The sequence below is a fragment of the Mixophyes fleayi genome, chromosome 3, assembly GCF_038048845.1.
Source record: "Mixophyes fleayi isolate aMixFle1 chromosome 3, aMixFle1.hap1, whole genome shotgun sequence".
Classification (NCBI taxonomy): domain Eukaryota; kingdom Metazoa; phylum Chordata; class Amphibia; order Anura; family Limnodynastidae; genus Mixophyes; species Mixophyes fleayi.
In genome coordinates this window covers 144,257,001-144,283,508 of record NC_134404.1, presented here as the reverse complement: position 1 = coordinate 144,283,508, position 26,508 = coordinate 144,257,001, and the positions used below count along the sequence as shown (strand labels likewise).

General features: G+C 41.2%; 1 protein-coding gene across 1 annotated transcript; it reads right to left on the bottom strand.

Moving 5' to 3' along the window:
- Positions 1 to 210: 210 nt before the first annotated feature.
- Positions 211 to 20,151, bottom strand: TMEM14A (transmembrane protein 14A). The gene is made up of 5 exons (XM_075202487.1): positions 20,068 to 20,151; positions 7,838 to 7,917; positions 7,172 to 7,273; positions 5,755 to 5,842; positions 211 to 600 (listed from the first exon to the last, which is right to left on the bottom strand). The coding sequence occupies exons 2-5, from the start codon at positions 7,911 to 7,913 to the stop codon at positions 561 to 563; spliced, it is 306 nt and encodes a 101-aa protein (XP_075058588.1). The 5' UTR covers positions 7,914 to 7,917; positions 20,068 to 20,151; the 3' UTR covers positions 211 to 560.
- Between the last annotated feature and the right edge of the window lie 6,357 nt (positions 20,152 to 26,508).

The window sequence follows — 26,508 nt, the reverse complement described above, 5'->3', positions numbered from 1 at the left end:
AGATTTGAGATAGAAGCTCTTTGAAGTCCTCTCCAACTTTTGCTAAGACTTACCAGAAAAGTGGTTAATACGGTGTCCTTGGTGCGAATGTGATACAGAACTACAAGTAATGACTTAACTATTTTTGCACCAAGAATATGCTGCAAAGTACAAATATTTATTGCATAGGTACATTATTCAATTTTTAGTCACTATAACAAACAAGTATTCTTAAAAACAGAAAATCTGGCACTTTTATTTGCTGCAACTGAACTTGGCACTATCATTCATTTACAGATTTAACAGGCTTTACATAAGATTCCCTTAAAAGGAACAGTGCTGTTTTTGTAATACTTTATCTCTGAACAAAGACACATTAGCTTCATTGAAATTATTAAAAGCTTAATTAATAGACAACACAGAAAGTCAAGTCATTAAGATTTAAAAATTATTGTAATACAAATTATAAGTTTGTAAGATTCAGTGCATGTTTCTTATATTGGAATGTATAAACTGGAAGTAGGCTGATCTGTACATCTGGACAGGTTACTTTTCTTGGGTTTTCCAGACGGTGCAGGCTTTTAGGTTAAATTGAGTAGGAGTCTGAAGACCATGAAAACACTGCAGACAATAGAAAACACTGTTATATTCATGCTTTATGTTAAACAGAAGCAGAATACGGTACTATACATCGCCCAATAGAAGTCAAGGCCTTAGCAGAGAGCCTGCCCAACCGACCAATTTGGGAGTCATGAAATGAATATTAACTTTGTCATATTGTGGGACTGTCTGATATTATGTGAACTTGTTATAATACATCCTTCAAAAAAATAAAAAGAGAAAGATGAGAAATGAGATTTAAATGATTTCAAATGTTAAAATAAAAAAAAAAAAAAAGAAGAAACTAGTGAAGGATATGGACCATAAAAAAAGGAAGAAATAAATGGAATTTATAATTCTTATTTGTATTTGTTATTTTGATTTTGTCACAGCGTTTGTTACCCCACAGAAAAGGTGGGACTGAATGATTACATTTTGGGGGGGACTGACTGGGTGTCAGTCTTGAAAGTTGCCTGTCCCATGGAGTGGATTATTACACCCCTTTTATGATTGTCACCGGGAGAGAGGATCAGGTGGCTGGTTCAATAGGCAAGGTATATGTGACCTTGTTTAGGTTATTTGGGCATGGCTTTCTGTGGCCTTTGGGGGCACGTAGACGTCCGGCACAACGAATCCCTTAAGGTTATGGATCAGTGCTTGAACTGGGGCGGTATGTGCTGGTATGACATACCGGCACTTCTTCTCCTCACTCTGAGGTTGGTTTCATGCTCTACTGCCGATTTTTTAAAAATAAATTATTTATATATTTGTAATCTGACAGGCGAGCAGCCGAGCTCATACACCTGTAGAATTAAAGAGTTAGAGTAGGAAAAAGGCCACAGCTACACAAGTTCAATAAGTTATACAACCATGTATGAGCTGGCCAGCACTTAGATCTACTTCCTGGTGGCTGGCCCCTGCCTAGGGACCAGCCCCCTTAATATACGAGCTGCACGGATCACTCACCCCCCCTGGGCATTCGGACATGCCCATGTCCCAACCCATAACTTCCTCTGTCACCATCTCCCAGACCCCGCTGTGGATGCCTGCATCCCTGCACACACAGTGTTTAATACAATACCCAGCATCACAAGATGCACCCTCTGGCTAAGAGCTGCAGCGAGTATGAGGAGCGGAATTGTTTTCCTGCTCATAGGACAGGTGACCGGTGCTCAGTATTAGGAAGTATGGAATGACTGCCATTGTGTGGGGAGAAGGAAAGCATTAGTGGCAGAAGGGTGGTATTGGGGCAATGTGAGGGGTGGGGTGGAATTAGTGCAGAGTGGGGAGAGGGATGGTATTACTGTAATGTGGGGAGAGGGGTGGTATTACTGTACTGTGTGTGGAGAAGGTTGGTTTTGGGGCAGTGTGGGGAACGGGTGCTATTGGGGCAGTGTGGGCAGACAGGTGCTATTGGGCAATGTGAGGAGAGGAGTACAATTGGGGCATCGTGGTGAGAGGGTAGGCATTCATGCAGTTTGCAGTGAGAGCGGGTGGTATTGCTATAATGTTGGACTGGTATACTCAACTGCTGCAATCTGGGAGCAGGTTTGCTGTAATGTGGAGATACTGGATTGTGGGGGAGTGTATTGCTGTAATGTGGGGGTGGTGTTACAGATTGTTGCAATGTGTGGTGGATATTTATTTTAAATTATATATATTATTGATGTATTGTGGTTGCTAATGATGTACTAGTTAGGAGAAATTGGCCCACTTTTTATATGTGAATGCTGTGTAGACTTAATGTTGGAGGTGATTATGGTGTATATTATTTGCTCAGTTTTCAATAGTAAGTATGAATTTTCCAAACAGGACCCAACATTCCAGGATCCAGACAAGTAGCAGCCGAGATTAATAAACCAGCTGGTATTGTAAACTGCAGGTAGGAAAGACTTTTTTTTTTAATGTGGTGGGACTGCCTTGCGTACTAGGCTAATTAATTTAATACTACCAAAATCCACCAGGCCCCCAGCCATTTGCTTCAAATTTCCATACCACCACTTCTAAATATCCACTTCACCCACTGGTTATGATTAAAAAAATACTGGTTGTGATCATATTCTCTCCACGACTTATTGTCAAGTCATTATTATGAGTGATATTATCAGATTGACAACTTGGCAGCACTTTAGAAAAATGCTCAAACAGGTCCTATAGGTATTTTTTATGATGAGCACCACTCAAATTATTTCATCGCTGTTTGAGAATGACATTTATAATGTCACTAGAAACCAGTGACATCACTGGGGCAGATCTTGACCTAGGGTATAGGTTCCTTGTGCAGTAATATGAGCTATGCAATGGTGTATTACAGTTAACAAGTGTGAAAGCATGAACATCACAGTTCCAAAAAGCTAATTCATAAATTACTCCATTTCTAGAAAACATTTATTGGAAACAATATTTACATTACATGTAAACACAATGCCCATAAGGATAAAGTTACTGATGCAAAAGGTAACCTTAATGATGTTAATGCTACAATATCACTGGTATTTGCCAAGAGTTATTTATACAATGATATCTCTTGTCCTGCAGTTCTATATTAATCTTTGTAGTATCCTATGAGTTATATGCAATTTAAGTTAGATATTATATAGCTTAATCCAGGCTACACAAATTGTTTGCCAGAACCATTATAAAATTCCATTTAAAGATCTGCTTTCGGGACAGCCATCCTTTGGCGCCTGAGGAAATAGCATTCACAATACAAAACTAATTGGAAGTAACACATAATTCCCCGATGCCCCTTTATTTTCCACTTTGTTACAATATACTATCTCATTTAGTCAGCCAGGCAAAATTCCTAGCCCCCTAGACATGACTGGAGAAGCACATTACATAGTGCGATACACTTGAATTCATCTCCAAAAGGTTCACGTACAAGCAATTGCAGCCTCCATTTTTGTGAGGATATTTCTCCGATACCTCATAGAGAGGCTGGCACGCTCTCCTTCACTGTTTAGTTTTTAGGTCTACAAGTCTTTAGCGAAGAAATTTGAGCAGATCAAAGATTGGATCATCTGTCTTTTCAAATTATTATACCAGAACTCAATGTCATATATGGACATTTATTAAAAACGTATAATATTTTTAGTGGAGGATTTAACACATTATGATATTTATGTCTTTAATTGTTATAGAAATTGTATATAATGCACGACTGAAAAAAACAACATGGTTGAGCCTCAATTCTGCACGCTATCTCCTGCAGAAATGGTACCCCTTTCATATAATCTAAAGAACGTTTTATTTTTGCTTTCTGAATTGCGATAATTTTAGGATTGCCATGAGTATGCTACGCTCTGTTAATTGACCAACTGGATTGTACATTGCACCCCTCCTTCAGGGGTGCACACAGGGAGGGTTTCCTAGTCTCTGGAAACCCCTGCCCTGTCTGGTGTGGCTCATGTTTTTATTAACTTTCTTTCACCCCACCCCTCCCCCGCTCGTGGAAAACAGGGGGAGGGGGGGGGGCAACGAGCGGGGGAGGGGGTGCCGCGAGCGGGGTGGGGAAAAAAAGTTAATAAAAACATCATTGGTGGTCAGTGGCAGCAACAGGCAGCCAATCGTGACGCTGCCTGTTGCTGATTGGCCTCAGACAGGAAGTGCTTATTTCACTTTCTGTCTGAGCAGCGCGCAGTGATGCAGCAAAGAGCAAGGTAAGTGTGTGTTTGTTGACAAGGGGGCTTGTGGCGGTCTAATGTGTGTGAGGGCAGCAAGGGGCTTGTGGCAGTATAATGTGTGTGAGGGCAGCAAGGGGCTTGTGGCAGTATAATGTGTGTGAGGGCACAGGGGGCTTGTGGCAATGTAGTGTGTGTGAGGGCACAAGGGACTTGTGGCAATGTAATGTGTGAGGTAGGTAGTGGCTAACTAATGGGTGATATTTTGTTTGTGGGGTGATGGTGGGGCAATTTAATTTAATAGTGGGGTTGGTGCAGACTTATCAATGTAGGTTGGGATGATTAATTTAATGTTGGGGTGGTTTGGGCACTATTAATTAAATGTGTGGCAGAGTTTTGGAAAAAGGATTGCTATTTCTTAAAAGTGAATGCAAGTTATTTAATGTATGGTAGGAAGTAGGTTTATTTAATAAATGTGATTACTATTAATTTAATGTTGGGGTTGTTTGGGGGAAATGGGTCTTTTTATTAAAGGTGAATAAAATTATTTTACAGTCGGGCTGGTTACAGAAAAGGGGCACTAATAATAAAACATGAATTGTTTTGATTTAATGTCGAACTGCATAGAGGCAGGGAGGCCTACTGTGTTCACTCATTGCTGATATTTCTATATGTCATGTACCTATTCTATTTCCAAACAGGGAACCAACATTCCAGGATCCAGACAAGCACAACTGAGCTTAGGACCCAAGCGGCAGCAACAAGTATTGAAAGGCGGGACGAACAGGTAGGAGAGAGCAGGACATTCTGCCAACTGTGCTGATTCTGGTGGGGGCAGTCCTGAGTTTGGGGACTGACCCACTCAGTCAGGACTTTGTCCCGACTACAGGGACAGTTGGGTGGTATGTCCCACTTCACAATGCTCTACTCATGAAGGGGAGCTGCATGCACCTAACAGTAGTGCACGCAGCATTGCTCGTGTATTTAAAGGGGAATTGGAAGAGTTGGAGAGCTACCTAGCACTGTCTACAATTATAGCTACGCCCCCATGCATGCTGGTCACGTCCACTGGTGGTGTGCTATGGAAACCCCCCTCCTCAAATCCTGCGTTTGCCCCTGCCCTTCTATTCTTTCTCTTTTTACCTTTATTTTATTATAAATACCATTTAAAAATTATTTGAAGACATGATACAATCCTGTATTTTGAAAGATTATTTATGTAATGTGTTTGTACCATTTCTTCAATAACATTTAATTAAAACAAATTATATAGAAAGTTTTCCAACTGAATTGATTTACTGATATATAGCATATATTGGAATCGATGGCTTACTATTTTTTTCCCCTGGCTGACTCTATTCTATTGATGATAGCTGCACTTCAAAAGTCTGCTATGTTGTAAATTGTGAATGGAGTGAAGTCATTTAAATGACAAGAGTCAGTGTATTGAGTATATACAGACAGATGCATCAGACAAGTCCAATAGGTTTTACTGTTATTGGCAACACACAACAGAATTACTTGGAATCTTAGGTAGCACTATAACACTCACCTGATTCCCGCTACCAGCCCAGCAGGCATGACTTTCTTAGATCTATTGTACCTCAGGCCCATTATTACAGCCAGACAACCTGCAGCAACTACAGAAATATACATTGAAATGCTTTGTTAATAGGTGACGACAGTACTCATAAAAAAAGTGGTTGATATACAAATATACAAATGTTTATGGCTACACATTATACTATGGACACAACCAGTGTCAAACATCTTATATAAACCCTTGGTCTGGTGGTTACTGATCATGCAGTGAACAATTTACTATTCTGGATATAAGATCTGAAGTGCTACTAGTACAAGTTTAGAGGGCGTTATATAGATTCATACCTACAACCTCCCATGCATTTGTAATGGTGCATAGCCTTAAATAGTAACCACCTGCAGTGCAAATGCATCCGATATTAAGCAACGTGCATGGATTTTACATATTACATTTTACATATTGCATTTACATACTTGCCAACTCTCTCGGAATGTCCGGGAGACTCCCGAAATTCGGGTAGATCTCACGGACTCCCGGGAGAGCAGGCAAGTATCCCGCATACGGCAACTTGCTCCTTAAAATGACGCGATCCACGGCGAATTGCATCATTTTGGCCCAGCCCCCTCCGACAAAAACATTTTGTCGAGGGGTGGGGCCAAAATTATGCGATTCGCCGCGGCCCGCCAGTCCTCCAACCACGCCCCCTGCCCGGGATCTCCCGGAATTAAGTTTCCAAAGGTTGGCAAGTATACATGTGAAAATGGCAGCACTTGCAAGGGTGCCAGATGTTGCAATTTAGGAGACCAGGTCCTTCCAGACTGCGGCCAAGTGCATGAATAATTTTGTTTTGCAGGATGTAACTGGGCAAGATTAGAGGTTGAAAAGGCACATTTAGGGAGAATTTCTTAATTCATGGGGGCTACAGTACATTTTTCCCTGTAAAATTACTTTTTCCCATTCTAGGAAGTAGCAGAACCCAGGTCTATAATTTCAGTGGTATGTCTTCTGCTCCACACAGATGTACTTTATACCAGAAAGTGAAATTGTGTCTAAAAACATTCAAACACCCATGCACACAGTACTGTCTGTAATAAAGCCTCACTTCCATGGGTAATTTAAGACATCACTGAGACTAAACCAAACAGGATTTTATGAGAAAAATAAAACAGTGGAAATTAATGAAGGGGGTGGTCGTAAGGCGGAAATAGAAAGACCTTTGATGTTACTTTTTACTGCACGCAATTCAAGAGAGACCCTCTAAAATTTAGCATAAGGTCAGGTGTTTTGGTTTTAAGATTTTTAAGAGCTTTGCTTCTGTTATATGCAAATATTCTAAAGGCACAAATATATTTAATTTTCCCAAACCCTGTCAAAATAACCTAACTCTGAATTAAATTCTTCCTTAATTGTGCATTATTTTACTTACTTAATGAAAGCTTAATATCACGTGGATTGTATGAAACACGTAATGCACCGTAAGCTGCCAGCAATCCAAAAGTAAGTCCTGCAACCAGGGATACAATACTGCCTGCCAAACAAAGATAAACAAATAAAAACAGATGTTGGGTTATCCATATGTATTTATAATGGCTATATCAGGTAGTTACAGTGGACTGGTCACTTACACAAATTAGAGACATCAATTTGGTAGGCTAAACTGATATTCATCTTATCAATTCATTAGGAACTAGTGACATCACTGAGGCATGAAGTATCTTTTGCCTCAATGATGAGGTTTCTAGTGAATTTATAGGCTGAATATTGGATCAGCCTACAAAGTGTCTGCCTTCACGGTGTGCACATGACGGGTCTATTTTAAGCCAGGGCAATGCTGGTTTACCTAAGGTTTTTCTCAATATACACTCTGTCTGCAATTACTCAAGGTGGAGAGTCCAGGCAAATGCTAGAAACAGACAACAATACCCTTGTAAATACTACACTGATGGTGACAACCATTAAAGCTATAATCAGTGTGAAATTATATGCACACCTCACTTCCTTATGCCCATCTATCACAACATGAGCTTGGCTAGAAAATGCCAAGCAACTGAAAGAGCACTAAAGCACTAAAATGAATTTAGATTTCACTTACCTTTGCGTGAAAATCCCATAAAGCCACCAAAAGCCAATAGGCCAGCATATCCAAAGCCAATCCAGTCTATAGCCATGATTCTGGTTTAGAAGACATAATATAGATTTTATTAGTTTATAAAATGTTTGAAAACAATGCACATCCTTAGAACATTATAATTCAAATTTCGAGGGCCATTTTGCAACTATAAAGGATTTTCTAAGTTAAGCAGCCATGGTGCATAGGACACTACACCTTCCACCAGGGGTGTTACACTCAATCACAGGACCCCATAGCAAAATGTGAAGGGGGTAGTGTTAGTGAATCCCAGTGTGAGCTCACTCCGTAGGCTCAAACTGGGGTTCACTAGCCATGCACCAGGCCCAGCGCATGCTCAGAAGAACAGAATGGGGGGGTGGGGGTTCTCTGTAGTGTATTAGCCAGCATTGCTATGGTCTATATAGGCTGCTCCAGCATTAGTTCCGACATGGCCTTCCCATGTCATTACCACTGAATATAGTAATACAATCCTCTGCAATTATTTTAAAAAGCCTTTAATATGCCATATCAAATAATAACAGACATTTGTAGTTACTGGCAGCATATAGAAGTAGGACATTTGCCCAAAACAATTTCCAAGGGGCAAAGCAACTATGAAATAGCAACGTGTGCTGAAATGAACACCTTAGTGTGCCAATTTGTCACTGCATAAATATTCCACATATAGGGCCTGATTCATTAAGGATCTTAACTTAAAAAACTTCTTATTTCAGTCTCCTGGACAAAACCATGTTACAGTGTAAGGGGTGCAAATTAGTATTCTGTTTTGCACATAAGTTAAATACTGACTGTTTTTTCATGTAGCACACAAATACTTGATAGCTTATTTGTACACTGAAATTTAAAGTTGATATTTGTGTGCTACATGAAAAACAGACAGTATTTAACTTATGTGCAAAACAGAATATTAACAGAATATGCACTGTAACATGGTTTTGTCCAGGAGACTGAAATAAGAAGTTTCTTACGTTAAGATCCTTAATGAATCAGGCCCCTAATTTGGAAGACAAATCATAGAATCATCTTACTTAATAGATATTCGGACAAAGACAAAGATCATATTTTATTTAAATATTTTTTATCGAGGGGAAGGTAAGTACATATTATTGGCCAGTAACAGCAATAAGAAATAGTTGACTTGGATAATACACTCCTAACAATCATATAATGAGGTAGTGTGGAGAACACAGGTCAGAGGCAGATCTAAGAGGACAATGCCAGGGGCATGCCAGATTGCAGGAGGTTGCAGTAGTTGACTAAGGAAAGGATGATAGAATGGACAAGAGTTTTGGTTGCATCTTGGGAAAGAAAAGCATGTGTACTAGCAATATTTTGAAGGTGCATGTGACAGACCTAAGAAAGAGACTGTGGGCTAGATTTACTAAGCTGCGGGTTTGAAAAAGTGGGGATGTTGCCTATAGCAACCAATCAGATTCTAGCTGTCATTTTGTAGAAGGTACTAAATAAATGAAAGCTAGAATTTGATTGGTTGCTATAAGCAACATTCCCACTTTTTCAAACCCGCAGCTTAGTAAATCTAGCCCTGTATGTGAGACCAAGTCAGGGGGTTTGGGAGTCTGAATAAATTGTACAGTTTTGATGGTGGGGGAGATTTGAGGGGAGGTGTTGACTCTAGAAGGATGAAAGACATCCATGTGCAGACAGACAGTTGCTCTTATAAGTTTGTAGAAAAGGGAAGTGGTCAATGGGAAAACATTTTTTAACATTAAGAATTTATTTAGCTAGTGCTGAAAAAGGCAAAAATACATAAAAATGGTCAGCTATAAGTATAAAAAAAGACACTTTAAGTATGAGGTCCCACATAACAGAGCTTACAGATCACAGACCCAAAGCTTTATTGAAGGACAGACACATATAGAGGAGGGTGAACAAATTAAGGCAAAGACATTTCAACAATACTGCAGTGATGGGGGGAGTCACAAGCCCAAGGCTTAATTAGAAAAAACAGACATATGTGGGAGAAGGGGAAGAAGGAGACAAAGTCAATCATCATCCTATTCATTCATTTACCCCCTAGAATCAGAGAAGGGAGTCCAGTTGTCAGAGTGCAAGGAATCAGGAAGAAGCAAAAGTCAGTGTAGGCAGAAGTGGGGAGTATTTAAACAAGTTAAAGTTGGTTCAGTAAGTATCAGTAGAAGTAGGAAGGCAAGAACACAACTGTACAAACCACAGTAGGCTGAATACAAACACAGCATAAGACAAAGCATCAGTAGCCAAAGTAACGTGAAAATTCAACACATGACTTATCAAATTCAACAATCCTCAATAAGGGCTTGTCTCGAGCTATTAGGACTGTGTTCCTCAATCATAGGTATCCTTCCATGGGCGAGATGGCACATGAGGAATCTTCAACTATAAAATCAGTGGAATTGCAGTTCAGAATCTCTGGATCAGACTATAATACTTAAGCAGAGTAAAAGGGACTCTCCCTATTGGTGGCAGGATCCAGCATTAAGAGAAAGGAGAGTGCTACCTTCAGATGCAGAATGGATTGTGTTTACGACAGATTCAAGCTCCAAAGATTGAGGTGCTCATCTGCATACAGATGTAGTACAATGTGCATGGCTTCAAAAGGAAAATAAACTGCATGCAATCATTCTTAAGCAAGGGCAGTGTGACACACAATACAGTATTTTCTGCCTCAGTTGCTACATAAACATCTCAAGATCTTTTCAGACAATTGGATGGTAGTTGCATTCATAAACCATCAAGGAGGTACCAAAAGCAAAACCATGATGACTGAGATATCAAAAATCATAGTATGGTAAGATAACAATCTGAGATCTGTCAGCTCACCATGTATCGGACAAGGACAAGGTGGCAGTTTATATCAGTCGGTATAAGATACATCCAAAACAGTGGGCATAACAAAAGGTGGTGTTCAAACAGTAGTGGAAAAGTATGGGATCCTTCAGGGGGATTTGATGGCAGATCTACCTGAACACCAGGGGCCTGATTCATTAAGGATCTTAAATGAAGAGCATCCTTATTTCAGTCTCCTGGACAAAACTATGTTAAATGCAAGGGGTGCAAATGAGTGTTCTGTTTTGCACATAAGTTAAATAATGACTGTTTTTTCATGTAACACACAAATACTTGATAGCTTATTTGTACACTGAAATTTAAAGTTGATATGTGTGTGTTACATGAAAAAACAGTGAGTATTTAACTTCTGTACAAAACAGAACACTAATTTGCACCCCTTGCATTTAACATGGTTTTGTCCAGGAGACTGAAATAAGGATGCTCTTCATTTAAGATCCTTAATGAATCAGACCCCAGGAGAGAAGAATTCTACTACAATCACAGACTCCAGAGCAGAAGGAATAAATGGCCTAACAAGATATTGGGACTTCAAACTGGTGTATGTTTTCCCTTGTGTTCCTCTCATTGCACACACACACTGAAGATCAATAGAGAGGCATTAGAAGTTCTTCCATTCTGGCCTCACTTGCCATGGTTCGCAGTAGCATGGGAGATGCTCCTAGAACAACCCTGGCCTCTAGTACTAGATATTTTGCATGGCTGAAGTAGTAGATGGTCAAGGACCTATTGTCCATCTGAATCTAGAGACTCTGGGCTAGATTTACTAAGCTGCGGGTTTGAAAAAGTGGGGTTGTTGCCTATAGCAACCAATCAGATTGTAGCTTTCATTTATTTAGTACCTTCTACAAAATGACAGCTATAATCTGATTGGTTGCTATAGGCAACATCCCTACTTTTTTAAACCCGCAGTTTAGTAAATCTAGCCCTGTCTTTGATGGGTGGATTTTGAGAAATCTTTGCTCTAGAGTAAATGAATCTCTGACATAATGATTGAGGTATTTTTGCAAGCAAGAAAGAAACAAAAATCTTCCACAGTGTATTACAGAGATTAACACACATTTATAAATCCAGGTTGATCAACCCAGCTGCGGTTAACATGCCTCAGGTGCTGGATTACAGAAGGGCATTGCCTTTAGTACATTGAAGGCTCATGTTTTAACACGCAGGGGTATAATCAATTAGCTTGGCGGTCTGCGATTACATGCCCGTTGTGTTTTACTCAAAGTACTATGGTACCACAATACCGCAGATTCCCCTTCACAACCCTATGGGGTGCGAAAGTAAATCTGGCTTATTGTGGTACTGCGTATTCGCGGACCGCCAAGCTAATTGAATATGCCCCTAAGATCCTTTCCACATTTCATACAAATCAAGAAATTGTACTTTGGCCCGTTGCCCTAAGCCATCTAAGGAAATGAGAAAATATAGACCTGGAGTGCAGTGGGGGAATGGGCAAAAAAATAATAAAAAGGGAAAAAAGAAAAAAAGAAAGGGAAAAATACAGCACCAGTCTAATACACAGATTTGTACATCCTCAAATCTTAGATCATAGATGTAACTTCCCTATTATAATTTTTATTCCTCATGTATTCTTTAGATAATTTTTACCTAAGGAAAGGTGCCTTACCTCATGACAATTGTGGTTATGCTAGAAAAGGATTAAAAGGGATAGAAAGTAATTTTAACGGAAAACACTGTCTATAGTATACAGACCTAAATATAATAAAATAAAATATTAATAAATAAATTGTATTTATAAATAATGAAAAATACCCACACATAACCAGAACAAAATTCAAGACAGCGAAATATAGTGAAAAGAAAAAAGAATTTTGAACAAGCACTTCACTATCCACTGCAGCCAGACAGAACTAAAGTACAATATACACCAAATAGTGAAAACTAAAGAAATATATATAACGAACTACCTAGCTCCGTTTATCTCTCATATGTAAATGTGAATAAAACATTCAAAAAAGAAAAAACTGTGATAATATAATCAAATTGGTACTTATATTCAGGTGCAAAATGATTTCCAATTGAATCCACCGATGAAAAACATTTATGTAGCAAAAAAGACAAAAAAAATCTGATATAGTGTAATATTGTCAATACTATACATTCATAATCTAGATAGTGTGTTTTCTTCAAACGTTCATGTATATCACAAGTATTCAGAGGGCCAAGCCCCACTTTTGAGAATGCACTCAGTGTGAATATAATTACAGGCATATTCATATTAATATAGGCTCTTTCCATGTTATCCAAGCCCCACTTACACAGATAATTCTTGGTAATGGACTTCTAAATGGTTTCTTTAAAAACTGTATCCAGAGAATTCCTTCTTCAAAAGGATCAATCATCCAATCAAATAGATACAGATAGATGTAAACATAATCGCAGAACAAAGATCTTAATGGTCCGGACCAGCTGGATCAGATTACAGAGTCAGATGTTTGTAATAGGGAAGAGACCAGGAATTTCAACTTGATACAGCTCCACCAACGCGTTTCAACCCGATGGACTTTTTTAAGGAAGTGTCTGGATACAGTTCTTAAAGAAACCATTTAAAAGTCCATTAACAAGAATTATTTCTGTAAGTGCAATACTTATGGGGCTTGGATAAAATCGAAAGATCCTATATTAATATGATTATGCCTGTAATTATATTCACACTGTGAGTGAAATCACAAAAGTGGGGCTTGGCCCTCTGACTACTTGCGATATACATGAACTTTTGAAGAACACAACATCTAGATTATGAATGTATAGCATTGACAGTATTACGCTTTATCTGTTTTTTTTGTCTTTTTTCATACATGATTTTTTTTTATTGGTGGATTCAATTGGAAATCGTTTTGCACCTGAATATACATATCAATTTGATTATATTATAATCACTAGAAACACAGTTTTTCCTTTTTGCACGTTGTATTCATTTACATGAGATAAACAGCATTAGATAGTTCTTTACATACTTGCCAACTTTTGGAAACTTAATTCCGGGAGATCCAGGGCAGGGGGTCGTGGTTGGAGTGCGGGACGAATCATGTCATTTTGGCCCCGCCCCGCGGCAAAATGATGTTTTTATCGCGGGAGGCAAATTGCGACATTTTGAGAAGCAAGCTGCCGTATGCAGGATACTTGCCTGCTCTCCCGGGAGACCTACCCGAATTTCGGGAGTCTCCCGGACATTCCTGGAGAGTTGGCAAGTATGGTTCTTTATTATATTTTTTTAGAAATATAAAAGAGAGTAAAGTAGCATTGCTGACTATAAAGTTATTGAAATAAGTGACTAAAATTAGTTCTGTGGTTGTGAGTTTTTAACAATCACATTTAGTCTGTTTTTATTTCTCCTCAATTGCACCCTTAGGGAGGTTATAAAGTCACATTAATTGTTTTTATCCATTCTTTCTTATGGTTCGTATTTGCAAAGAATTATGGCTCAGTTATTTATCCAGATATATTATTCCTTCATGTATTGTTCACTATCTCATAAATCTCACTGCATACCAAGCCGTGTACTTCAGACACAGTATCATTCATTCGTACACGCCAGCTGAAGATGTTGTGATCAAATAAGCTTACTGGGGCCAGGGAAGCTATAGTATCTCCTAGCTGCCAAGCAGGGGCGGATCTAGAATTCTTTTCTACCCCGGGCGATGTAGGGGGGGCGGTTTAAGCCCCGCCCCCTTCTAACTTCTAAGGCTGCCGGCGGCTGCACAGTATGTGCAGGTCCGTTCGGCAGTGATATTGTGCTGTCCCGCTGCTCTGATTGTGTTTTAAACACAATCAGAGCAACCGGGCAGCACATTATCACTGCCGAACGGACCTGCACAGTGTGCAGCCGCCGGCAGCAAGCCTCTGCTAGGGGTGGGGGGGGGGGCCATCTCAGATATTGCTCAGACACCCTCACACACCACAGACATGCCGACGACGTACGTTTTGCTTAATGCTTTTTCAAGGCAATCGATTGCTTTGTCTGTCTGTATTTAAACTTCAGATGTATTAACATACGTGTAAATTACAACTGCAACCCTTTTAACATAACCCCTTACATTTGGTACAAAATGCTCTGTTCCTCAAACCAACTTATTTTCCTTTTGTAGTGAATTAGTTAACTGATGTAACTGATCAGGTGTTTTTACATGAAAGACCTCATTTAGAGTTGGACATGATCCAACTCCAAGCTACAAAAGTGCACTTTGTTCTGCTGCAAATGTGCAGTAAAACACACCCCCTTGAGGGGCAAATCAGGACTGTGCAAGCTGTTTATAGTAAAGGAGTGCATGCATCCTGTAGATGATAATAATTAACCCTTATGTCAGACAAGCATAGAGTGCTATTTTAAAGCTGCACTACCACCTAGGTGTAATATTTTACTGAGATATCACTTCCCCTAGCCCCTAGCTGAGGCACCGGGATGAACAGCCACATGTTGTACAGAACTGGCAGATCAATTAGCTAAACAACTTTAAATGTCGGTGGGAGGGGTTGTGTGACTGCATTCCTTGTCTTCGGTTGGGGCTGTTAGAGGAACCCTGGGAAAAACGGCTGCAAAGAGCCACCTTAATAAAAATCTTTTTTGTTTACAGTAAGGGTCTGAATACGTAAGAGAGACACGGCCTAGTTAGAGTAAGCCCTATCTCCAGATACACCTGTTAGGTGGTGTAAAGCTCCTGAAGCCATGGTGTGCACTTACATTTTAAAGATAATGATTATCAGCACACATCTTTATTATAGTATAAAATATATTGCATAAATATCATTATTCCCAAAACAACATGTAGCATTAAGTTTGTGGAACTACAAGTCCCAGTAAAGACTGTCAGCCATTAAATGCTCACACTCACCTACACTCCACTGCTCCTTAATTCTCAAACCATATCTCCACTCATACTCCTTCTCGCCCTCTACGGTCTTCTAACTACCACTGCCTCACCCCCCATCTGGTCACCACCTCTTACTCACACATTCAAGATTTCTTTTGGGCAGTGCCCCTTCTCTGGAACATACTCCCCCGTTCTATCAGGCTATCCCCCAGCCGGCCTAACTTCAAACGCTCCCTCGAAACCCATCTGTTCAGACTAGCCTATCCTTCCTCCATCTAACCCTGCCTTCCTTTAACCTTCTACTTCACTTACCCTACTGTTCTTCCCCCTTACTCTTTCTCTGCTCCTTCCTACTCATGGTCCCCTCACCCTATCTTCCCTCTCTGTGCCTCCGGTCAGGCTCCCCCTCGCCTTTAGATTGTAAGCTCCTTTGAGCAGGGCCCTCTCCTGTCCTCTTCCTCCTGTTTTCCGTTGCCCTCGGCTCACCCCTCGCCTCCTGCCGCTGTCTCCCCCCTTCTTCCTCGCCTCCGCATCTCCATCTTTTTCCTGACCCTGCTAGTAGCACATACACTTGTGGGCACGCACAGGTTCAGCCTGCTGTTCTCTCCTCTCCTCCCTTCATCCCCACTCTCTGTGCACTGGTAGTCACTTTCACCTCTTGCCTTTGCACCTGCTCTCTGCTTATTTTTTTTGTGCTTCTGCATCTTATCTGTACTTACTGCACTTTGTCTTTGTTCTGCCTGTAAGCTGTGTACTGTTACGCTCTACTGTTCACCTGTACTGTTGTACTATACTATGTAGGACGCTGTGGACCCTTTGTGGCACCTCATAAATAAACGATAATAATAATAATAATAATAATAAATGCTTTCTAGGCATGCTGACGATTATAGAAGTACAAATGCCATTTACATGCTACCGCCAGTCACACACATGCCGCTCTGATTGGTTATTTGCAGACAGGCCCCATTTCATTTATTCAAGTCTTAGCAATGCTAAGAGTAGATTTTCTGTGTTTCACGGGTTTCCCCCCTTTAGACTATTCTTGCACTACTACAGGACAGAAGAAAAGAAGATGCCTATGGATTTAAGAGTAAAATAAAATAGTACAATAAAGTTTAAAACCAGGTTTTGGGCAAATAAAGAATTACAGTACTCAGGTGTCAGTATCTTTATTTACTATTAATTCGATTTGTGGAACTACATGTTCAAGTGGGCCCTGGCTGTCAGGGCATGCACATAGCCTGGGTTTGATTAAACCAGGACTTAGACTGGGTACACACTACAGTGTTTACAGACAATTATCGGGCCAATCAGATGATAAATGACCGATTGGCCCGATATCACAGTAGTGTGTACCCTGCAACGATGAACGATTATCATTCCAAAGCCCATTGTATTGTTGAACGAGATTTTTAAACTAAACTAAAGCATACTTGCCAACTGTGGCAGCGAGATCTCCGGGAGGAGGGGTCTCGCTGATGTGTCCTGGGGGAATTTGCCACATGAATCGCTTCTTTAGGCCCTGCCCCGCTGATAAATTTTACCAAATTTGGACTATTACAGCAGGGGGCAGTGCCAGGATTCAGCGATTAGCCTCACACCCACCCACTTTACTAAGTGGGCAGAATGCTGGAGGTTGCCCTGCACTACCGGGAGAATTGCAAAAAAAACGAGACATTCCGGGAGAGTAGGCAACTATGAACTAAAAATTTCAACGATGGAACAATGTCATTCCAATCCTGCAGTGTGTATGCACGCATGACTATCTTTGTCCTCGATAGTGTCCATCTATGTTCTCTATGCTCAGAATACCCATAACCTCTTTTAAGCCAGTCTTGCCCACAGCTGTGATAGGGAACGTGTTAATGCTGGTTCAGTCTGCCTCATACAGCGAAGCAGTGTGTCCTAGCGGTGGAGCAGTGGCATTCTGTATGGGCCATGCAGTTAATAGCTTATTCAGCAGCCTGACCTGTGATCTTGCACCCTCAGAGCAGCCAGGGCACCCGAGATTGAGTAATCATGGAGGGGAGGGGACGTGTCCTGCCTGGACCCCCAACAGTACCGTGACACATGGGGAGCTGCCGTGGGCTGGGTAGGGGGGAGATGTCGTACTCATCCTCCATACAATGACTGACAGGAGAGCAGGAGACCTCTCTGATCATCCACCTACAGGTGGGACTTCTTGACAGGAGGAAGGTTGAGGGGGTACAGGTACTAGACAGTGTGAGGGTCCCACCTGTGCCTTTTTTTGTGCATGAGAAGGGAAGATTAAGATAGACTTTTTTAATAGGATGCACACATAGGAAGTCCCATAACATCGCTGATTTGTATGGTCCATACCTCATTGTGGAGAAGACAAATGTTTTTATAATACTTTTCCTACCTGGCACCCTAAAGGTAAAGTCTGCGAGCACACTCCAAGCAGACAGACCAGTTCCGTCTGCAAGACCTCAGTGGGTTCAGTACTAGTTTTGGACTCTACAACTGAGATACAAGAGCTGCACCTGATATAGGCAGTATAGGTATAGGCAGTATAGGTATTGGCAGTCCCATTCACTTACTGAGAGTTAATATCCCAGCATGTCGCTACTGCTGTCTGCTGTCTCAGGTCTGCTGTAGAGAATAGAGTAGCAAAGCTAACATGTCACTTTGCCTGGCCTGGACTACCTTCCTGGATGCATCCTCTGAGTTTCAGCCGATGGTTATGACGGATGAAGAGCACAGATCTTAAGGTAATTGTGTACAACGTGTATAGTGTGTACACATGAATCGGCATGCTGATCAGGACTCCCCCGATCCATCTTTGGGAATACCGCTAAAACTATTGCATCGTTAGAATTTTCCTGTAGTGTGTACCCAGCCTTACACACGCTTTTTGGTGATAAGATTCTCAGGCCCAAAAGACTGAGGCATATTATGCAGTCAAACATACATTCAAAAACATATCCACACACCACCAAATTTTAAATATGTTATATGCAGTTTCCCCCCCCCCCATGATTCAATGTGCCTGGGACATATGTTCTGGGACCCCAATAGAGGCATGTCCCAATAGAATGTATCAGACATATGACAATTGTGGAACCCAAAAACCAAGTTCTGGAGCCCCACTTAGGGACTCACCCAGACAGGGGGCGTACCTCTGTCTTCAGCTACATTTGAATTAGTCAATCTGATAATAGTAAGTAATGACACGGATTTCCCCATCGACAGTCACAAAATCTGCTAATTCCATACTTTCATCATCACCATTTATTTATATAGCACCATTGATTCTGCAGCGCTGTACAGAGAACTCATTCACATCAGTCCCTGCCCCATTGGAGCTTACAGTCTAAATTCCCTAACATACACACAGACAGAGAGAGACTAGGGTCAATTTTGATAGCAGCCAATTAACATACTAGAATGTTTTTTTGGAGTGTGGGAGGAAACCAGAGCACCCGGAGGAAACCCACGCAAACACGAGGAGAACATACAAACTCCTCACAGATAAGGCCATGGTTGGGAATTGAACTCATAACCCCAGTGCTGTGAGGCAGAAATGCTAACCACTTAGCCAACATACTTTGCAGAACAAATAAACATGCTGATCCATACATAGGCACACATCCAGTAAATTACAATTTGTGACCTCACATTGTTGTTTAAAGGTACTATGCGCTGCAAAGTTTGTAAGTTACCCTTATCTCAGAAAATGTATAGTGCTATTTTAAAGCTGCATTACCACATTTTAATAACGTACCCTTCCCCCTAGCCAACGCCCTGGGAAAACCAGCTGCTTGAAGTACAGAAACATTGAATCAATTTAGCAAAACAATTTTAAATATCAGTGGAGGGGGTAAGTGACTGGAAGGGCCAACGGAATCACAATCGTGGCCGGGGGTTGTTAGAGGAACCCTGGGGGAAACAGCTGCATGCAGCAGCCCCTGGGCTCTGACTAGAAGGAGGACAAACTTAGTAAAATCTTTTACTAGGTGATTATGCATAAAGTTGCACTAATAGTGAAAAGTCTCAGCATTTTTTTTTACCATTTTCATGTAATTATGTTATAAACAAATAACAGGAAATTTTCAGGGATATGTATTCTTTTTGTGTTGTAATATATGTATGTAGGAGAGGCCTTGGTTAGAGAAGACTTTCAGGATAAGCCCTATGAACCCAAATGGCTAAATTAACAATTCTAATAATGTAGAAATAAATTCCTATAATTTGCACATATAAGCAAAAAAAACCTTCACACATCTGATATAACTTGATGGTTTCACGCTCCCTTCAGTAACCAAATCTCTTTATAACTTCAGAAGGAACTATGAGGAAGAAGTTATGGACGGTCTGCGATTGCTGCTTGCAAAATCAGACACACCTAAAACCATGTTACCGAATTACAACAGCCATGTACAGCGCTGCTAACGTGTACTCCCTGCCCTCAATTATTAATCAAAGCAGATTATTAATCAACCTCTAATTAAAACATAAGAGCAGCGAAGACACAGAGTCTAAACCTACCTGTCTTTGGTCCCCGCCTCCAGCTTCTAACCTTTCAACTATGACATTTTTAAGGGTTTGTTTCTTTATTATGTCTTTCGTCTGTTTTCTTTGCATATGTTAATATTATCAGTGAATACATTAATATGGATGAAACGTGCACATTGCTAAACACTTTTATTCAATTAATATTTGTTTATGCTGAACGTCCCGAAAAGGTTAAACTTTCGTTTTGCAAATGACATTGTATTTTGTCATTTTAGACTGTTACTACCATCTTCTGGCTATACGCAGTATTGCAACAATCTTATTTGCAGTTGAAAGTTTTGAAACGAGGCGTCCTCTGCTGTGAAAGGGATGAAATGTAATCTTGACTTTGTTGCCCTGGATAGTTATTTGGTTCCAATCCCAGTGATAAGAGATCACATTTTCAACAAGCAAGTGATGGACACGTAAACAATATTGTACCTCTGTATTATAAACTTGAAATTTAAGTTAGAAACACAAGTATTTCACTGTGGACATTATTCATCTTCAAAAGTAATGTGAACACAACTTGAGTTTCCATTTAAATCTGGGTGTAAGTACACTCTGGCTATACGGTACTTGTCACATGTATAAAAAGATTGATAAAATAAATTACCAACTCATAATACATTAATCATTAATAAAAATGTAATTTACATTGTCTACATTCATCCGCATTTTCCCTCCCTCCGTTCTCTCCTTCAAGTCATAGGCAGTGGTAAGTGTCATTTGCGTTCACATGAGTTGGATGCAATTTCGTTAATTGGCGTAAAGTCCCTTTCTGAGCATGCACAGAGAAAGATACGGCACGTAAAGGGACTTACGTCCGAAGGTGAATCGGGCCCTGTATATGTAAACTTGGTTAAAAGAATTGCTGTTAAGAATAAATAGGTAACTATGAGGGTAATCGCAAACTGTCATGGAAATATGTGTGTACATTGTCAAGCTATGAATGCACAAAAAAATTGTTTCAGTATTATTATTGTAGATCTGTAATGGGGCACAGTGTTCTGCAGTGCCATACAGTATGGGAGACAGGACATACATAAAACAAAGGCATAGAATGTAGACAAATTAATAAATAAATAGGCTGATCAGGCTGCAGCATAGAGCACTGGGACCTGGGGGGTACAGCGCCAGCAGCATTTAAGATTCTCTTTATTTTACATTTTTTTTATTATTATTGATTTTGCGCACCTGGAGCCTCCCCTTGTGCCGACTCCACGCTGCCACTCCCACCTCCCCTCTTCTCCATCTCCCACCCTCCCCTTCCTCACTGGTTGTCGGGCATGATGTCATCATCACGTCCCAACGGTGTCAATGAGGAGCTGCGGTGAGAGGAACTGACTGCCGACAGAAGAAAAGAAGACAGAAGCCTGGTAAGAAATGATTTGTGTTTATGAAGGGGGGCAGAGTGTGCTGAAGGGGGGTAGAGTGTAATGAGGGGAAACAGAGTGTAATGTGCAAGCTGTGCAAGAAAGAGCTGAAACTGTGTGACACTATTTGGATAGATGTGGATTCAACAAAGTAGCATCTTTGAGAGGCCATAGAGTTTTAGGTTTAATAAGACCCTAAACAGGCTGCAATAACATTTCTGCATCCACAAAAGAGCTGGAAAACTGACATAACTTGTATAGAACAGTTATTAGGTCTCTTGTCTCTATTCCCCCATTTGTAGGACTGCAAGAGCAGCAGCACAGCCTCTAACAGGGATTTACTAATTCAGATTGTATGTCCCCACTTGTCAGAGCTCCTTCTGTTTCAAGTTTCATACTTGTCAGACTATAAATTGATAAATCATCTAAATTAGAAATCTATGGTATGTTATAATAATACAATATTTACAAGTATTCAAGGATATTGATTTCTGTTTGACGGCAGTGTAACTAAACCAATGGCTGTAACATCCACCTACCCTTATTTCCTTATTGAGTTTGAGATCAGTAGCTGAATTACTTACACAAAAGGAGCTTAAAGTATTTGTATGTTTCAATATTTCAAACGGGGAAATATGGACCTACTATTGTATTTATATAAAGTAATATTTTATAACATACCGTGCTACCTTTTGTAAATGACCACACTTCTTATTACAGTGAAGTTATGTTAAGCAGAATTCTTTTACAGACCAGTGCACCTCATCTAAGTTACTTTTCAAATTTATGAACTACGACTAAAAACATTTTCATAGACCTGTTTTATACTACAGGGCAAACTGCACAACTCATTGGATGGCAAAATGGATCTGTTTACTCAGGAAATGGCTCAACTGGTAATACTTAAGAAGTGTAATTTAATAATAATATTGAGGGCCAGTAGTGTAAATGCTATCTTGTGACTTCAGGCACTAATTTTTGCATAGATGTACCCACTGAGTTTAGTGCTGGTTAAGAAACATTTATGCATACATCCTTTTCCCTAATGTTATAAATTGGCAAGTGGAAGGTATGTGGGGGGAGCTAAGGTGAATGAGGAACTGGCTGGAGGAAACTGGTGATGAAATAATTTGGCAAGTGGGTGATGAAATTGCCAAAGGAGTCATGAATTGGGCGCTGAGGTGTGATGAAATGGCTGACAGGTCATGAATTGGCTTCTGGTGGGGGGGGGGGCATGATCTCTGTATTGTGTTGTGTTCAGGAGGATGCTCTCTAAAGAGCCTAATCATTGAGGGTTTATAATGTTTACACTTTTTCAAAACAGGACCCCAACTTTCCAGAGGATAACTAAATGACAACAAAACTGCAAGAACAAGCAAGAAAGAATACTAAGAACAGGCAAGAGAATCTGTCTAAATTTGTCTGCTGGAGAATACTCATGAATTTTCTGTTGCCGAGGGAGGAAGGGGGGTAGCGATATGGGTGTATTAGTCTAGGGCTGCCAGAACCCTTAAACAGGCCCTGCTCACTAGTCTGTACACATAAACTGTTTTGTCTCCTGCACCCTCCACACTCACCAGCCTACATAAACAGAAATAAACCTCACACCCACAATTCCTCCTCACATGTCCCCTTTCTCACCCTGCTCCATCTCATGGCTGATGGGACATCTCACTTAACCCTGGGCTCCATACAATCCCCATTATCTGCTTACGCTTCTCGCTCCACCCCAAACCTTTTCATCCATCCCGTACTTCCAATCCCGCCAACCTTATCCACATATCTCCACTACCCTCACTTCCCTTCTCCTGTGCACTATGGAATGCCAGATCTGTTTGTAACAAACCTACATCAATCCATGATCTATTCATTTCTAAATCCCTTAATCTCATTGCCATTAAAGAAACTTGGCCTACCTCCTCTGACACTACATATCTCCTGCAGCTCTCGCTACTTTGCCAGACCCAGAAGCCGACAAGGTGGTGGATTAGGCATTCTACTTTCTCCAAGCTGCACCTTCCAGGTCATACCTTCTGAACCCTCCCTCTCATTCTCTACTTTTTAAGTCCACACTATCAGTCTATTTTATCCACCTTCATGTTGCTGTCATTTATCGCCCCCTAGGTCCAGTTTCCCAATTCCTTTATAGTTTTGTGGCCTGGCTCACTTATTTCCTATCCTTTGACCTGCCTAGTCTCATACTAGGCGATTTCAACAATCCCATTGATAATCCCACTGTCTCTTCTGCTATTAAACTTATTTCACTTACTTCCTCCTCTGGTCTCTCCCAGTGGACCTCATCCACTGTGATGGACACAGCCTTGACCTTCTCTTTTCCTGCTACTCCTCCATCTCTAGTTTCTCCAATTTAGCCTTCTCACTCTTCGACCACAACCTCCTTTTCTTCAGCCTCACCTTCCCTCATGCCCTACCCTCTGCACCGAAATCCACACGTACACAACGACACCTAAGTACTATTAACCCAATCCACTTCTCATCTGCACTAAAACAACTATTTTCTCCTATTTCTGCATTGTCCTGCCCAAATAAGGCCTCCTCTTTCTACAACAAAACACTCACTTAAGCCCTAGACAATGCAACTTCAGCTACCACTTATAGTCTCCAACGATCCAAACCACAACCATGGCACACCAAACTAACCCGCACTGCAGAAATCCATTGGAGGAAATCTCTTTCCTATTCTGATTTCCTCCACTATAAATTCATCCTTTCATCTTACAGCACTGCCCTTTCAATTGCTAAACAAACTTTCTTCAAATCTCTAATATCCACCCATTTTCTAACCCACGTCTCCTGTTTTGGCACCTTCAACTCATTTCTCTGGCCACCTGCGCCTCCTCCCCCTTCTTTCCTCAAAGCCCATAAATTTGCCACCTGCTTAAAAGACAAAATGGACACCATTCGACAACATTTTTCTTCATGCCAAATTCCACACACTTCACCCACTTTACCCAATTTCACCTACATTCCCCAATCCACCCTTAATTAATTTTGTCCGGTAACTGAAGGTAAAGTCTCTACACTTATCTCAATATCTCACCCTACAACCTGTCCCCTCAACCCTATTCCCTCCCAATTTCTCCACTCCCTCTCCTCCACTGCATGCTCACCTCTAACTCACCTCTTCAACATTTCTCTTTCCACTCATCTCACCAATTCTAAAGAAACCATCTGTAGATCCAGCCTCTCTCTCCAACTAACTCCCTATTTCTCTCTTCCCTTTTGCCTCCAAACTACTTGAGCAATTAGCGTACAAGCACCTATCTCAGTTTTTCTCCTCTCACTCCATTCTCTACAATCAGGCTTCCGTCCCCAACATTCCACTGAAATTGCTCTCACAAAAGTGATTAATAATCTACTCTTTGCAAAGTCTAAGGATCATTTTTCCATACTCATTCTCTTGGACCTCTCTGCTGCTTTTGACACTGTTGATCACCCTCTTCTCCTACATACCCTTCACTCCATTGGCCTTTGTGACACAGTTCTTTCTTGGTTCTGTACCTACCTATCGAATCGCTCCTTTAGTGTTTCTTTCTCTGACACATCCTCCCCTCCACTCCCACTATCTGTTGGGGTCCCATAAGGCTCTGTTCTTGGCCCTTTACTTTTTACTCTTCTCTTGGGGCACTAATTCACTCGTTCGGCCTCCACCTAAATATATATCTCTTTCCCTGACCTCTCTCCTGCTGTACTATCTTGTGTAACCAACTGTCTTTCTGCTATCTCCACATAGATGTCCCAATGCTACCTAAAGCTCAACTTATCCAAAACAGAGCTTATTATTTTCACTCCTACCAGAGTCACCACCTTCCCTCAAATCTCCCTAACTGTCAATAACGCCACAATTTGCTCAGTCCACCAAGCCTGCTTGCCTTTTTGATTTTCATCTGTCCTAACCATCATCTCAAACAATTCTCGGCCTTTTGGCTAAGATCAAGTGCAGTTGTGGCAGAGCTGCACTTGGTCCTCTGGCCAGGGGCTGGGATTGCTGCTTTGAAAGCCTGGGACAAATGTGCCTCTGGGAGTGGCGACCCCGGGGGTGCCATAAATCACTGGTCATAGCACCTTAAACACGTGATTATGTTGGCACCCATGCACTTTTGACCACTTTCTACCAAGCACTCGCTCTATTCTTTGCCCCGGCCTTATGGCTGGGCGAGAAAATTTTTATACCAAGCCCAGCCATTAGGCTGGGGCCGTATCCACTCGGCACTATTTATTTTTCTTCACGTTTGTCACTTTTTCTTTTGTGTTCACGTTTCTGGATTTTATTGGGTACGGGTAGGCCCTTTTGGGCTCCTGTCCCCGAGACGATCTAGGGGAGGTTGTGTGGCCCTTAGGCTCCGGCCTCCCTGAACACCCACGTTGGTCCTCCCCTTAGGGGGTGGACTAGTTGTTAAGCCCTGGGTGAAGCTTCGGTGGATCCCAGGGGCTAAAGGGACCCCCCTAGCCTCGCAGCGAAGGGGGTCTGAAGACCCTTGCCCCCTAAGGGACCTTTTTGGTTCCGGGGGTCGGGGACCAGGGCCCTTTCTTTTTAAAGAAGGGGCCAGTACCGTACCCCTTGTGCACTTTTTTATGGTTTTACACCTTTTTTGGGCACTTTGGGTTTTTGATTGCACGTTCCCAGGCTTTCAATAAAAAAAAAATAAAAAAAATTGTAACTCTGTACACACTGTACAGATATATGCCGTCCCAGTAGCAGTATGCTAAATTAATTTAAATGAAGGGCTGAACCTCAGCACACACAACACCCACAAACATACTAGAGATGAGCGGGCTCGGATATCTGAAATCCGAGCCCACCCGAACGTTGCCGATCCGAGCCGGATCCGAGACAAATCCAGGTATTCCCGCCAATTGCAAAACTGAAACCGAGGCTCTGAGTCATAATCCCGCTGTCGGATCTCGCGATCCTCGTATTCTATAAATTCCCCGCTAGCCGCCGCCATCTTCACTCGGGCATTGATCAGGGTAGAGGGAGGTTGTGTTAGGTGGTCCTCTGTCCTGCTATATCTCGTGCTGTGCTGTTCAGTTCTGT

What these genes read in the sequence shown, in the direction of transcription:
- TMEM14A (XM_075202487.1), bottom strand. Translation starts at nt 7,913, where the DNA reads ATGGCTATAGACTGGATTGGCTTTGGATATGCTGGCCTATTGGCTTTT. An exon ending in TGATATTAAGCTTTCATTAA is followed by an intron (nt 5,843 to 7,171) that starts GTAAGTAAAATA and finishes ATATTTCTGTAG; the next exon opens with TTGCTGCAGGTTGTCTGGCT. An exon ending in GGGCTGGTAGCGGGAATCAG is followed by an intron (nt 601 to 5,754) that starts GTGAGTGTTATA and finishes TATTGTCTGCAG; the next exon opens with TGTTTTCATGGTCTTCAGAC.